Below are 14,915 nucleotides of genomic sequence, written 5' to 3' on the forward strand. Positions count from 1 at the left end.
GGTGGTAAATAAACAGCCACAAAAAGTATAGCTGAGAACTCTCTAGGCAAGTAGTGTGGCCTGCAATTTATCACAATATACTCTACTTCAGGCGAGCAAAATTTAGAGACGTCCTTAGATTTTTTGCACCACCTGTTGTTTACAAATATGCACATACCCCCCTCGTCTTACCGGAGTGTGCTGTTCTATCCTGCCGGTGCAGCGTATATCCCGCTAACTGAATATCCATGTCATCATTCAGCCACGATTCCGTGAAACATATGATATTAGTCTTTGATGTCCCGTTGGTAGGATTTCGTGATCGTACCTCGTCTAATTTATTGTCCAATGATTGCACCTTGGTTGGTTAGGTCGGGGTGTGACGAGGGTAGATGATCTAGTGCATTTATTTCTATGTTGGCCTGGTATGGTTCCCAATCAGAGGCAGCTGTTTATCGCTGTCTCTGATTGGGGATCATATTTAGGCAGCCATTTCCCCACCATGTTTTGTGGGATCTTGTTTCTGTGTAGTTGCCTGTGAGCACTGCTTGAGCGGCACGTATAATTGATTCTTTATTGTTTTTTGTGCGTCTGACATTTTATTGATAATGTTGAACCGATTCCACACTGCACTTTGGTCTGAGTATGATTACATTGACGATCGTGACACTCTTTTCTGCCGTAAGATACGGTTGCAGAAACATTATGTACAAAATAAGTTACAAATAATGCGAAAAACCCCCACATAATAGCACACTTGGTTGGGCGCCCATAAAACTGCAGCCATTTCTTCCGGCGCCATAATCAGCAAGCAGTCTTGTCTCTAGAGAGCCGTGAAAGTGAAAGGAAAAGCAAGCATTCACACAGTTGCAATGATTTTCAAATAAAACCAATACACACTGATATTGTATCGATATTCCATGTCGGTGCCCGTCACTACATACTGTATATACAGTTGAAGTCGGAAGATTACATACACTTAGGTTGGAGTCATTAAAACTAGTTTTTCAACCACTCCACAAATTTCTTGTTAAACAACTATAGTTTTGGCAAGTCGGTTAGGACATCTACTTTGTGCATGACAAGGTGTCTTTTATACTGATAACAAGTTCAAACAGGTGCCATTAATACAGGTAACGAGTGGAGGACAGAGGAGCCTCTTAAAGAAGAAGTTACAGGTCTGTGAGAGACAGAAATCTTGCTTGTTTGTAGGTGACCAAATACTTATTTTCCACCATAATTTGCAAATAAATTCATAAAAAAATCCTACAATGTGATTTTCTGGATTTTTTTTCTCATTTTGTCTGTCATAGTTGAAGTGTACCTATGATGAAAATTACAGGCCTCTCTCATCTTTTTAAGTGGGAGAACGTACACAATTGGTGGCTGACTAAATACCTTTTTGCCCCACTGTATGTAAAAATGCTGTTCACTGACTACAGCTCAACATTCAACACCATAGTACCCTCCAAGCTCATCATCAAGCTGTACACATTCAATTGGGTCCTGGACTTTCTGACGGGCTGCCCACAGATGGTGAAGGCAGGAAACAACATCTCCACTTCGCTGACCCTCAACACTGGGGCCCCACAAGATTGCATGCTTAGCCCCCTCCTATACTCCCTGTTCACCCACGACTGCGTGGCCATGCACGCCTCCAACTCAATCATCAAGTTTGCAGACGACAGTAGTGGGCTTGATCACGAATGACGACGAGACAGGCTACAGAGAGAGGAGATGAGGGCACTCGGAGTGTGGTGTCAGGAAAACAACCCCTCACTCAATGTCAACAAAACAAAGGAGATGATCGTGGACTTCAGGAAACAGCAGAGGGAGCACCCCTCTATCCACTTCGAAGGGACAGCAGTGGAGAAGGTAGAACGTTTTAAGTTCCTCGGCGTACACATCACAGACAAACTGAAATACACCACCCACACAGACAGTAGGCTGAATAAATGTGGCTTGTCACTCAAAACCCTGAAAACTTTCACATTTGCACAATCGAGAGCATCCTGTCGTGCTGTATCATAGCCTGGTACGGCAACTGCTCCGCCCTCAACCACAAGGCTGGAGTGGTCTGCACAACGCATCACGGAGGCAAACTAACTGCCCTCCGTGACACTTACAGCACCCGATGTCACAGGAAGGCCAAAATGATCATCAAGGACAACAACCACCCGAGCCACTGCATGTTCACTCTGCTACCATCCAGAAGGGCGAGGTCAGTACAGGTGCATCAAAGCTGGGACCGAGAGGCTGATTTTTTTTTTATCTCAAGGCCATCAGAATGCTAAACAGCAATCACTAACTCAGAGAGGCTGCTGCCTACATTGAGACCCAATCACTGGCCACTTCAATAAAAAACACTAGTCACTTTAAACAATGCCACTTTAAATAATACCACTTTAATAATGTTTACATATCTTATATTACTCATATCATATGTATATACTGTATTTTATATAATCTATTGCACCATGCATATGCCGCTCGGCCATTACTCATCCATATAAACTCAGCAAAAAAACGTCCCTTTTTCAGGACCCTGTCTTTCAAAGATAATTTGTAAAAATCCAAATAACTTCACAGATCTTCATTGTAAAGGGTTTAAACACTGTCTCCCATGGTTGTTCAATGAACCAAAAACAATTAATGAGCACCTGTGGAACTGCCGTTAAGACACTAACAGCTTACAGATGGTAGGCAATTACTGTCACAGTTATGAAAACTTAGGACACTAAAGAGGCCTTTCTACTGACTCTGAAAAACACGACAAGAAACATGCCCAGGGTCCCTGCTCAAGGAGGCATGAGGACTGCAGATGTGGCCAGGGCAACAAATTGCGATGTCCTTACTGTGAGATGTCTAAGACAGCGCTACAGGGAGACAGGATGGACAGCTGATCGTCCTTGCAGTGGCAGACCACGTGTAACAACACCTGCACAGGATCGGTACATCCGAACATCACACCTGCGGGACAGGTACAGGATGGCAACAACAACTGCCCGAGTTACACCAGGAACGCACAATCCCTCCATCAGTGCTCAGACTGTCCCCAATAGGCTGAGAGATGGACTGAGGGATTGTAGGCCTGTTGTAAAGGCAGGTCCTCACCAGACATCACAGGCAACAACGTCGTCTTTGTGCACAAACCCACCGTTGCTGTACCAGACAGGACTGGCAAAAAGTGTTCTTCACTGACAAGTCGTGGTTTTGTCTCACCAGGGGTGATAGTCGGATTCGCGTTTATCGTCAAAGGAATGAGCGCTATACTGGGGCCTGTACTCTGGAGCGGGATCGATTTGGAGGTGGAGGGTCCGTCATGGTCTGCTGCGGTGTGTCACAGCATCATCGGACTGAGCTTGTTGTCATTGGAGGCAATCTCAATGCTGTGCATTACAGGGAAGACATCCTCCTCCCTCATGTGGTACCCTTCCTGCAGGATCATCCTGACATGACCCTCCAACATGACAATGCCATCAGCCATACTGCTCGTTCTGTGCGTGATTTCCTGCAGGACAGAAATGTCAGTGTTTTGCCATGGTCAGCGAACAGCCCGGATCTAAATCCCATTGAGCATGTCTAGGACCTGTTGGATCGGAGGGTGAGGGCTAGGGCCATCCCCCCCAGAAATGTCTGTGAACTTGCAGGTGCCGGTGGAAGAAGGGGTAACATCTCACAGCAAGAACTGGAAAATCTGGTGGAGTCCATGAGGAGGAGATGCACTGCAGTACTTTTTGCAGCTTGTGTCCACACCAGATACTGACTGTTACTTTTGATTTTGACCCCCCCTTTGTTCAGGGTCACATTATTACATTTCAGTTAGTCACCTGTCTGTGGAATTTGTTCAGGTTATGTCTCAGTTGTTGAGTCTTGTTATGTTCATACAAATATTTACACACAAGTTTGCTGAAAATAAACGCAGTTGACAGTGAGAGGACATTTTATTTTTTGCTGAGTTTATTTATATGTACATATTCTCATTCGCACCTTTAGATTTGTGTGTATTAGGTAGATGTTGGGGAATTGTTAGATTAATTGTTAGATATTACTGCACTGTTGGAACTAGAAGCACAAGCATTTCGCTACACTTTATTAACATAACATTAACATCTTCTAATCATGTGTATGTGACCAATAAAATTTGATTTGAAGACTCTCAATGGTGTGTGTGTGTGTGTGTGTGTGTAAACTGTATATGTGCACACACACACACGGTAGTGTCTATACTGCATATCATCAGTCCACGATTAAACTATTCTACTACAATTTACATTGTAACCACCCCAAATTCCACTCAACCGGCAAAACTTGCCATTTACCTGGAATTTCCACATCCACACCTGTGTCCTCCGCCACTTTGAGGAAAATCTGTGAGATGGAACGCAGCATAATTAGCATGACATGAAATTGCTTAGCATCATCATCTCCAGTGAAATTACTTGACCTCTATATGTGTTATTAGACAAATGATCGACAGCACTCCTGTAATGACAAAAACAAGGGCTCTATATTCATTACAATGACAAATTGGTAGGTTAGCGTTTTTCATCATTAATCTTGTTCTGGAGGTAGCTCTGCAGAGTGGTCACTAGCTGGCACAGCCACAATGTCATAAAATCAGATTTGAAACTTAACCCTAAACTTAACCTCACTGCTAACCCTTATGCCTAACCCTAACCTTAAAATTAAGACGAAAAAGCGAATTATTGTTTGAATGAATTTTTACAATACAGGCTATTTTGTCTTTGCAGCTGGCCTATCTAGTGTAAATCACTAATTTCTGCCTCCAGGACAAGCCTCATGACAAACGTCAACCTTTGTCAAGCAGTCCTTTCTTTCTCCATGCTCTTGTATTACAGATGCGAGAACACTAGGGATCCGCTGGTTGACTCATGACCCGCAGTCCCTGCGGTTATATCCGGGAGGCGTATGGGTTTAGGGTCATTATATATTGTGTGGCTGAAGGGTGGGTGGGTGGCGGGTTGAATAAAAAGAGAAACAATAGTTTTTAAAAAATCTATAAATGTATAATTCTTGTGCAATTAATATAGGCTACATTGAGGTTTTTCTTTCATTATTTTAGGCTATCTGGTATAAGTGCATAAACTTTAGGGCTTAACTATTTGCGCCAAATAATGCTTTTGGGGACTGGTAGAAAAAGTCAACGTCAATCCACGGAGCCAAGAAGGACATTCAAGTTTAATTCAATAACACAAAAGCTGCAAAAGGAGAGTTAAAATAAAGAGAAGGGGGGTGGCTAGAAAAGTACTGTTTGGAAAATATTTGGTGAAGAGGTAAAAGAGGATGATAGCGGTGTTATGTGTGATGATTGTGAGGCACTATACAAATTCGACAGTCACAACAAGGCACTTCAAATAGGCCTATGCCACGTCAAGGGAACTTTAGCCTACTGTTCAGATGGGTTAAATGGAAGGTGCTGTCTTCCTCATGAAAGGATTATAAAAGCAGATAGTATTTCAACCATATAAAATCGGCATCAAAGTAGACAAGTTGACTAACAAACAGCCTATCAAAATGACTTAAATTATACGTAGAAGCATATCTAAATCAGGCAACAACCAAATAATCCTGCAACCCTGTCAAAAAAAACAATTCCGCTGTCTTTGACTGTGGCTTATAACATATTTTACATAGCTAGGGTCGGGTGGCGGCCTCAGATTTTCACTTTATCACATATAATCGGCGGTTGCGGATGGGTTATTAGCAATTGCGGGCAGGTGTGGGTGAATAAACAGCTGACACACGCAGTGGTGTAAAGTACTTAAGTAAAAATACTTTTAAATACTACTTAAGTCGTTTTTTTAGGGTATATGGACTTTACTATTTACATTTTTTGCCAGGTTTTACTTTCACTTCACTACATTCCTACATTCCTAATACTTTTTACTCCAATAATGTATTTTTTACCTGCACCAAAAAGTAGTCGTTACATTTTGACAGGAAGATGGTCCAATTCACACACTTATCAAAAGAACATCCCTGGTCATCCCAATGCCTCTGATCTGGCGGACTCACTAAACACAAATGCTTTGTTTATAAATTCATGTCTGAGTGTTGTAGAGTGCCCCTGGCTATCTGTAAATTTAAAAAAACTGGAAATTGTGCAGTCTGGTTTGCATAATGTAAGGAATTAAAAATTATTAATACTTTCACTGTTAAAACTTAAGTATATTTTAGCAATTCCATTTACTTTTGATACTTAAGTATATTTAAAACCAAATAAGGTATTTATTTATTATTTATTACTCAAATGTATTACTCAAATATGACAAATGAGTACTTTCTCCACCACTGGACCCTCGCACTAGTAGCACATGCACACATACACACACACACGGACACACACACACACACACACACACACACACACACACACACACACACACACACACACACACACACACACACACACACACACACACACACACACACACACACACAAGACATACCACCAACTGACATCTAATCTCCCTTCTCTAAGTAGATATATGCAGTAGACTCCACCAGCATAACCTTGTGTCTGAATGTGATACGTTGAAAAGGAATTATTCACAATGGCCACAGGGCATCTTCATCTGACAAAAATTTCTGAGACATATTAGTTGTGTTTGACAACAGTAACTTAGTGGTATGTGCCTGCCTACAGACATAATCCAACACTATCCTTGGCATACTAAGCATTTGGTTTGTTCAGGAGAGAGCAGTGTGTGTGTGTGTGTGTGTGTGTGTGTGTGTGTGTGTGTGTGTGTGTGTGTGTGTGTTTCAAGTTTTTAAAGTTTTAAAGTACAGTCGTGGCCAAAGGTTTTGAGAATGACACAAATATTAATTTCCACAAAGTTTGCTGCTTCAGTGTCTTTAGATAGTTTTGTCAGATGTTACTATAGAATACTGAAGTATAATTACAAGCATTTCATAAGTGTCAAAGGCTTTTATTGACAACTACATGAAGTTGATGCAAAGAGTCAATATTTGCAATGTTGACCCTTCTTTTTCAAGACCTCTGCAATCTGCCCTGGCATGCTGTCAATTAACTTCTGGGCCACATCCTGACTGATGGGAGCCCATTCTTGCATAATCAATGCTTGGAGTTTGCCAGAATTTGTGTTTTTTTGTTTGTCCACCCGCCTCTTGAGGGTTGACCACAAGTTCTCAATGGGATTAAGGTCTGGGGAGTTTCCTGGCCATGGACCCAAAATATCGATGTTTTGTACCCCAAGCCACTTAGTTATCACTTTTGCCTTATGGCAAGGTGCTCCATCATGCTGGAAAAGGCATTATTCCTCACCAAACTGTTCCTGGATGGTTGGGGGAAGTTGCTCTCGGAGGATGTGTTGGTACCATTCTTTATCCATGGCTGTGTTCTTAGGCAAAATTGTGAGTGAGCCCACTCCCTTGGCTGAGAAGCGATCCCACAAATGAATGGTCTCAGGATGCTTTACTGTTGGCATGACACAGAACTGATGGTAGAGCTCACCTTGTCTTCTCCGGACAAGCTTTTTTCCGGATGCCACAAACACTTGGAAAGGGGTTTCAACAGAGAAAATGACTTTACACCAGTCCTCAGCAGTCCAATCCCTGTACCTTTTGCAGAATATCAGTCTGTCCCTGATGTTTTTCCTGGAGAGAAGTGGCTTGTTTGCTGCCCTTCTTGACACCAGGCCATATTCCAAAAGTCGCCTCACTGTGCATGCAGATGCACTCACACCTGCCTGCTGCCATTCCTGAGCAAGCTCTGTACTGGTGGTGCCCCGATCCCGCAGCTGAATTTTTTTATTTCACCTTTATTTAACCAGGTAGGCTATTTGAGAACAAGTTCTTATTTACAACTGTGACCTGGCCAAGATAAAGCACAGTAGTTCGACACATACAACAACACAGAGTTACACATGGAATAAACAAACATACAGTCAATAATACAGTATAAAAAAGAAAAGTTTATATACAGTGAGTGCAAATGAGGTGGCGAAGTAATTACAATATAGCAATTAAACACTGGAATGGTAGATGTGCAGAAGAAGAATGTGCAAGTAGAGATACTGGGGTGCAAAAGAGCAAGATAAATCAATAAATACAGTACGGTGATGAGGTAGTTGGCTGTTAACTGTTGGGCTATGTACAGGTGCAGTGATCTGTGAGATGCTCTGACAGCTGGTGCTTAAAGCTAGTGAAGGAGATAAGTCTCCAGCTTCAGTGATTTTTGCAGTTCGTTCCAGTCATTGGCAGCAGAGAACTGGAAGGAAAGTGGCCAAATGAGGAATTGGCTTTGGGGGTGACCAGTGAGATATCCCTGCTGTAGCGCGTGCTATGAGTGGGTGCTGCTATGGTGACCAGTGAGCTGAGATAAGGTGGAGCTTTACCTAGCAGACACTTGTAGATGACCTGTAGCCAGTGGGTTTGGCGACGAGTATGAAGCGATGGCCAGCCAATGAGGGCGTACAGGTCGCAGTGGCTTTGGTGACAAAACGGATGGCACTGTCATAGGCTGCACCCAATTTGTTGAGTAGAGTGTTGGAGGCTACCCACCCTGTTTTATAAATTACATCGCAGAAGTCGAGGATCAGTAGGATGGTCATTTTTACGAGGGTATGTTTGGCAGCATGAGTGAAGGATTCTTTATTGCGAAATAGAAAGCCTATTCTAGATTTAATTTTGGATTGGAGAGGGTTAATGTGAGTCTGAAAGGAGAGTTTACAGTCTTACCAGACACCTAGGTATTTGTAGTTGTCCACATATTCTAAGTCAGAACCGTCCATAGTAGTGATGCTGGAGTCTGCCGTTGAGTCTGTTGAGGCTGCCGATAAGAATGTGGTGATTGAAGGTCGAAAGCCTTGGCCAGGTCGATGAATACGGCTGCACGGTAAGTACTCTTATGATATCGTTTAGGACCTTGATCGTGGCTGAGTTGTGCACCCATGACCAGCTCTGAAACCAGATTGCATAGCAGAGAAGGTACAACTTTAGGAGGCGGTCCTGGCGCCTGATGGACTTTCTTGGGCACCCTGAAGCCTTCTTCACAACAATTGCTCTCCTTGAAGTTCTTGATGATCCGATAAATGGTTGAATTAGGTGCAATCTTACTGGCAACAAGATCCTTGCCTGTGAAGCCCTTTTTGTTCAATGCAATGATGACGGCATGTGTTTCCTTCCAGGTAACCATGGTTGACAGAGGAAGAACAATGATTCCAAGCACCACCCTCCTTTTGAAGCTTCCAGCTTCCTGTTATTCGAACTCAATCAGCATGACAGAGTGATCTCCAGCCTTGTCCTCGTCAACACTCACACCTGTGTTAAAGAGAGAATCACTGACATGATGTCAGCTGGTCCTTTTGTGGCAGGGTTGAAATGCAGTGGACATGTTTTTGGGGGATTCAGTTCATTTGCATGTCAAAGAGGGACTTTGCAATTAATTGCAATTCATCTGATCACTCTTCATAACATTCTAGAGCAGGGGTGTCAAAGTCAAATGGACGGAGGGCCAAATAAAAAAATCAGCTGACTGTTCGAATGTTCATTGAAAATTTTTTAAATGACAATAGTCTAGTGAACCTAATTGAACCTACTGAAAACCAACAAATATATTACAATATGATCAGATAAATGCAATATTTTCTTATGGCTCTGTGTAATCATTTTCAACAGGCACAAAAGACAAATTTCTTTATATAAATAATAACATGAACATTAAATGAAAGAAACCATTCAAGGCACCATCAGTAGACTATATTTTCTATTTTAGCAAAAGTGGGCTAAATTTACTTCAAAGAAAAACAATAATAGCAATTTTCTATCCACTCAACTGAAATATTTTTAAAATATAATTGGATTGAAATACAAAAAAAATAAAGTGCAAAAATCTATTAATCAAAAACAACTTTGTTTAAGGAGAAGTAACATGCAGTGAAAACAAATATTAAATTTTAACTTTTAAACTTGAACTGAGTAAAAACTCTAAATATGTGATTGCACAGTAATGTTCACTTGTTTGAGGTTGAGGGTGATACTTGGTGGTGTCCCATCTTTTGTTCATCAATGTTCGGGGTAAGGCTCTGAGCTGAAGAAATCCTCAGAATTGAGTGGAGGTGTTCAGCAGTAAGTCGACTTCTGTGTGATGTTTTGTTCAGGTTCATCAAAGAAAACAGTTGTTCACACAGGTATGTGCTGCCAAACATAGACAACGTTTGAGCAGCCTGGATGCGCAGCTGGGGCATTGTGCCGGGGAGGAAACGGGCGAACTCCGCAGCACCCACTGCCGCATATTTTGCCCTCAGTGCATCATTGCATTGAGGTCAATCAACTCCATTTGGAGGTTTGGTGGTGAGCTTTCCACGTCAACAGCAAATGGGTTACCGAGCAGTTCCAACCTGCTTTTTGTGCTTCAAAGTCAGCAAATCGGCGCCGAAAGTCAGCGGCAAGCATACCTATTTTATCAGCCAACTGTGTGCTCGGGAACGCACTGGTAGAGAGCTTCTCTTTCATGGTCTGGCAGCTGGGAAAGTGGCTCAAATTTTCTTTCCGCATCTGCGTCTCCCACAGAGTCAGTTTGGTTTTAAATGCCTTCACTGTACTGTACATATCAGAGATGACACGATCCCGACCCTGCAGCTGCAAGTTTATTGCATTCAGATGACTCGTAATGTCACACAGAAAAGCCATTTCACACAGAAACATTTCATCTCGGAGTTGTGTTGTGTCTTTCCCTTTGCTGTCCAAGAACAGACAAATCTCCTCACGAAGCTCGAAACATCTTTGAAGCACCTTTCCCTGGCTTAGCCATCGCACCTCTGTGTGATAAGGCAAATCACCATGCTCCGTTTCTAACTCCGTCAGAAAATGCCTTGAACTGGCGGTGATTCAAACCTTTGGCTCTGATAAAGTTAACTGTGCGCGTGATGATGCTCATTACATGCTCCATTTTCAAGGCTTTACCGCACAACGCTTCCTGGTGTATGATACAATGATAAGCTGTCAGCTCACCTGTCGCGTTTTCCTCTTGCATCTTTTTCCCGTATCTTCGCCACCAGTCCGCTCCTGTGTCCACACATCGCAGGTGCTCCGTCGGTTGTCAAACCCAGGTTTTTCCCAAGGCAGCTCCATCTCATTTACACATCTTGACACCTCTTCATACAAATCATGGAGTTGTGCCATGCATAGGACGTAAAGCCAAAAACCTCTGTCACGCTTAGGTTGGAGTCCACGGATGAAAATTGACAACTGGGCAATGTCAGAAATGTCGGTGCTCTCATCCACAGCCAAGGAATATGCAATAAAACTTTCCCTTTTTCACAAGCTGCTCTTTTAGATTGATGGACAACTGGGGCAATGGTGTTTCTTCAGACTCACATTTAAAAAGAGTTGCCTTTTTTCTGGGCAAACTTCGTCACAAACTTTAATCATGCAGTTTTTGATGAAATCCCCTCCGTAAATGGCCGGGCTGATTTAGCGATCTCTTCTGCCAAAATAAAACTGGCCTTGACAGCAGCCTGGCCTTGTGATTTGGCTTTTTGAACAGAGCCTGTCGAGATTTGAGGCCTGTTTTAATTCCTCTGCCTTTTGTAGCCTTTGTTCCATGTCCATCCTCAGATTATACTCTTTCAGTACCGCCACACTTTCTGGTTTTCCAGCTACCTTCGTGAACATATACTCCGACTCCCACCTTGTTTGAAACCCCGGTTCTCAGTATCCACCTTCCGTTTTGCCATTTTTGATGGGTATCTGAAAGTTAATTTTACTGTGATGCTGACGACTGCTGTGCCAATAAATATTGAAATGAAGCAGCCTACTGCTGTGCGTCACCTTTGCATTGTGGGAAATGTAGTATTGGTGCGTGTAAAAGATCTGCGGGCTGCCGGCTTGCTGCGGGCCGGTTCTAATAATAAATCAAGAATCCCATAAAAACCTTCTTGCGGGGCCGGACGCGGGCCTTGACTCTGACATATGTGTTCTAGAGTATATGCAAATTGCCATCATACAAACTCAGGCAGCAGACTGTGAAAATGAATATTTGTGTCATTCTCAAAACTTTTGGCCACGACTGTACAGTGAAATACCTTTCTTGCAAGCTCTAAACCCAACAATGCAGTGTGTATACGTGTGCGTGTGTATGCGCTTGCATGTGAAGCTTGTGTGCGAGTCTGTGTATGTGATGCCTGCGTACATGCGTGTGTGTGTGTTTCGTCCGCCTCATACCTCCTCTAGTGTGGTATCCGAGATGCCGTAGTTGGTGAAGCCAATGTCAGCCATCTCCAGGTCCAGCTCTTTGAAAAGGAGGGCGAAGGTGCCATCCTTGGCCCCGCTGTAAGGCAGGATGTAGGTGATCTCCTGGCCGATGCTCTCCAGGAACACTGCCTCGGGAACATGCCGACGCACCAGCTTACTGACAGCTGTAAGCTCTACATGGTTAAGTGAAACAGGAAGGACGACATGGATGTATGAAAAGGAATTACAGAAACAACAATATCTTATTGTTATGTCATATTGTTGTGCTTCATGTATGATAACTGCCAAAATAAAATAAACGCTTAAATTAGGGATTCAAAGTATATTGAAAGCCGGTGCTTCCACACAGGTGTGGATTGTGAGTTAATTAAGCAGTTAACCTCTTAACTCCACCCGACACGCATGCATCCCATCTAGCCATCTGGAAATGCAAATGCACTACACTAAATGCTAATAGCACTCGTTAAAACTCAAACGTTCATTAAAACACACATACAGGGTACTGAATTAAAGCTACACTCGTTGTGAATCCAGCCAACAAGTCAGATTTTTTAAATGCTTTTCGGCGAAAGCATGAGAAGCTATTATCTGATAGCATGCAACACCCCGAAATACCTGAAGGGGACGTAAACAAAATAATTAGCATAGCCGGCGCTACACAAAACGCAGAAATAAAATATAAAACATTCATTACCTTTGACGATCTTCATTGATGACACTCCTAGATGTCCCATAAACATCACTATTGGGTATTTTTTTCGATTAAATCGGTCCATATATACCCTAAATATCGATCTATGAAAGGTGTGTGATCCAGGAAAAAACAGCGTTTTAAAACGCAACGTCATTTTTTAAAATTAAAAAAGTCGACGATAAACTTTCACAAAACACTTCGAAATACTTTTGTAATCCAACTTTAGGTATTAGTAAACGTTAATAATCTATCAAATTGATCACGGGGCGATGTGTATTCAATAGCTCCACGTCTTGAAATCATGTTCGGAAATTTCTACTCCAAAACATCCTGTCGGAGACCGGAAGGAATGGGCTCTCTCTTACTCGTTTGACCAAGAAACAAAGCCCAGGCAATTGACAAGACTGGTGACATCGTGTGGAAGCTGTAGGACTTGCAATCTCAGCCCCATGTAATTTGCTTTCCAATAGACAATACATGCAAGATGAGCATTGATATATTTTCCAGTTTTCGGTGATCAGTTTTTCTTGCGCTTTTCGATTAACCACACGTTATGTTATAGTCACAGCCGTGATTTAACCAGTTTTAGAAACATCAGAGTGTTTTCTATCCACACATACTAATCATATGCATATACTATATTCCTGGCATGAGTAGCAGGACGCTGAAATGTTGCGCAATTTTTAACAGAATGTTCAAAAAAGTAGGGGGTAGGCTTAACATCCCATCATGCTTAGGGTCATGTAAAAAAATGCCCAGTTGCCCAATATTTTGGCTACCATGGTGTCACATCCCTCCAGTAGAGTTCCAGACAATTGTAGAATATATGCTAAGGTGCATTGTAGCTGTTCTGCAGCTCGTGGTGGCCCAAAGTCCTTTTAAGACACCTTATGTTTCCTTTATTTTGGCAGTTACCTGTATTTCAATTGACATATTTAAAACCTGTTGGGACTAGGGGGCACAAGGAGTTCCCTGAAGGGAACAGCCCCTCCCATTCAGCTGAAAAAAATATTCTTTAGAAATATTTAACTTTCACACATTAACAAGTCCAATACAGCAAATGAAAGATAAACATCTTGTTAATCTACCCATCGTGTCCACTTTTTAAAATGATTTACAGCGAAAACACAACATATATTTATGTTAGATGACCACCAAATTCAAAAACACACACAGCGATTTTTCACAGTCACAAAAGCATAAATATAGATAAAATGAATCACTAACCTTTGATTATCTCCATCAGATGACACTCATAGGACATCATGTTATACATGTATTGTGTGTTTTGTTCGATAATGTGCATATATATATCTATATATTCAAAATCTCAGTTTACATTGGCGCGTTACGTGCAGTAATGTTTTGATTCCAAAACATCCGGTGATTTTGCAGAAATACTCACAATAAACATTGATAAAAGATGCAAGTGTTATTCACAGAATTAAAGATAAACGTATCCTCTATGCAACCGCTGTGTCAGATTCTTTTTTAAACTTTACGGAAAAATAATAATCTGAGAATTTCACTCAGAACCCAAAGAAATAGCCGCCATTTTGGCGTCAACAGAAGCTACAAAAAACACTATATTCACTTACATTTGAATATCTTCATCAGAAGGCAGTTCCAGGAATCCCAGTTTGACAATAAATGACTGATTTGTTCCATAAAGTACCAAAAAGCCCATCATTTAGCCACTTGTTGTTAGCTTGTTCAGCCCAGCATTCAAACCTCAAAAAGCATGTGCAATTCCTCCAGACAAAAACTCAAAAAGTTCCGTTACAGGTCGTAGAAACAAGTCAAATGATGTATGCAATCCATATTTAGGATGTTTTAAACATTAATCAGCAATAAGATTCCAACCGGAGAATTTTATTGTCTGAAGAAACGCATTGGAACACATGAGCACTCTCTCGTGACCGCGCGCAATGAGACCGAGGCTTTCTGCCAGACCACCTACTCTCCTTTCTAGTAGATCATACAACCAGAATCTAAAGACGGT

At 42.0% G+C, this 14,915-nt stretch overlaps 1 protein-coding gene across 1 annotated transcript in view; it reads right to left on the bottom strand.

Annotated features, from left to right (window-relative positions):
• Nucleotides 1-14,915, bottom strand: part of LOC115133544 (phospholipid-transporting ATPase ABCA1-like) — a 293,869-nt gene that overhangs the window by 128,140 nt on the left and 150,814 nt on the right. The window contains exons 25-26 of the mRNA XM_029666848.2: nucleotides 12,190-12,392; nucleotides 4,302-4,350 (exon numbers count right to left, since the gene is read on the bottom strand). Of these exons, the coding sequence (XP_029522708.1) occupies nucleotides 4,302-4,350; nucleotides 12,190-12,392 (252 nt within the window). The remainder of the gene's footprint in view (nucleotides 1-4,301; nucleotides 4,351-12,189; nucleotides 12,393-14,915) is intronic.

This window comes from Oncorhynchus nerka, linkage group LG8, assembly GCF_034236695.1.
Source record: "Oncorhynchus nerka isolate Pitt River linkage group LG8, Oner_Uvic_2.0, whole genome shotgun sequence".
NCBI classification, from domain to species: Eukaryota; Metazoa; Chordata; class Actinopteri; order Salmoniformes; family Salmonidae; genus Oncorhynchus; species Oncorhynchus nerka.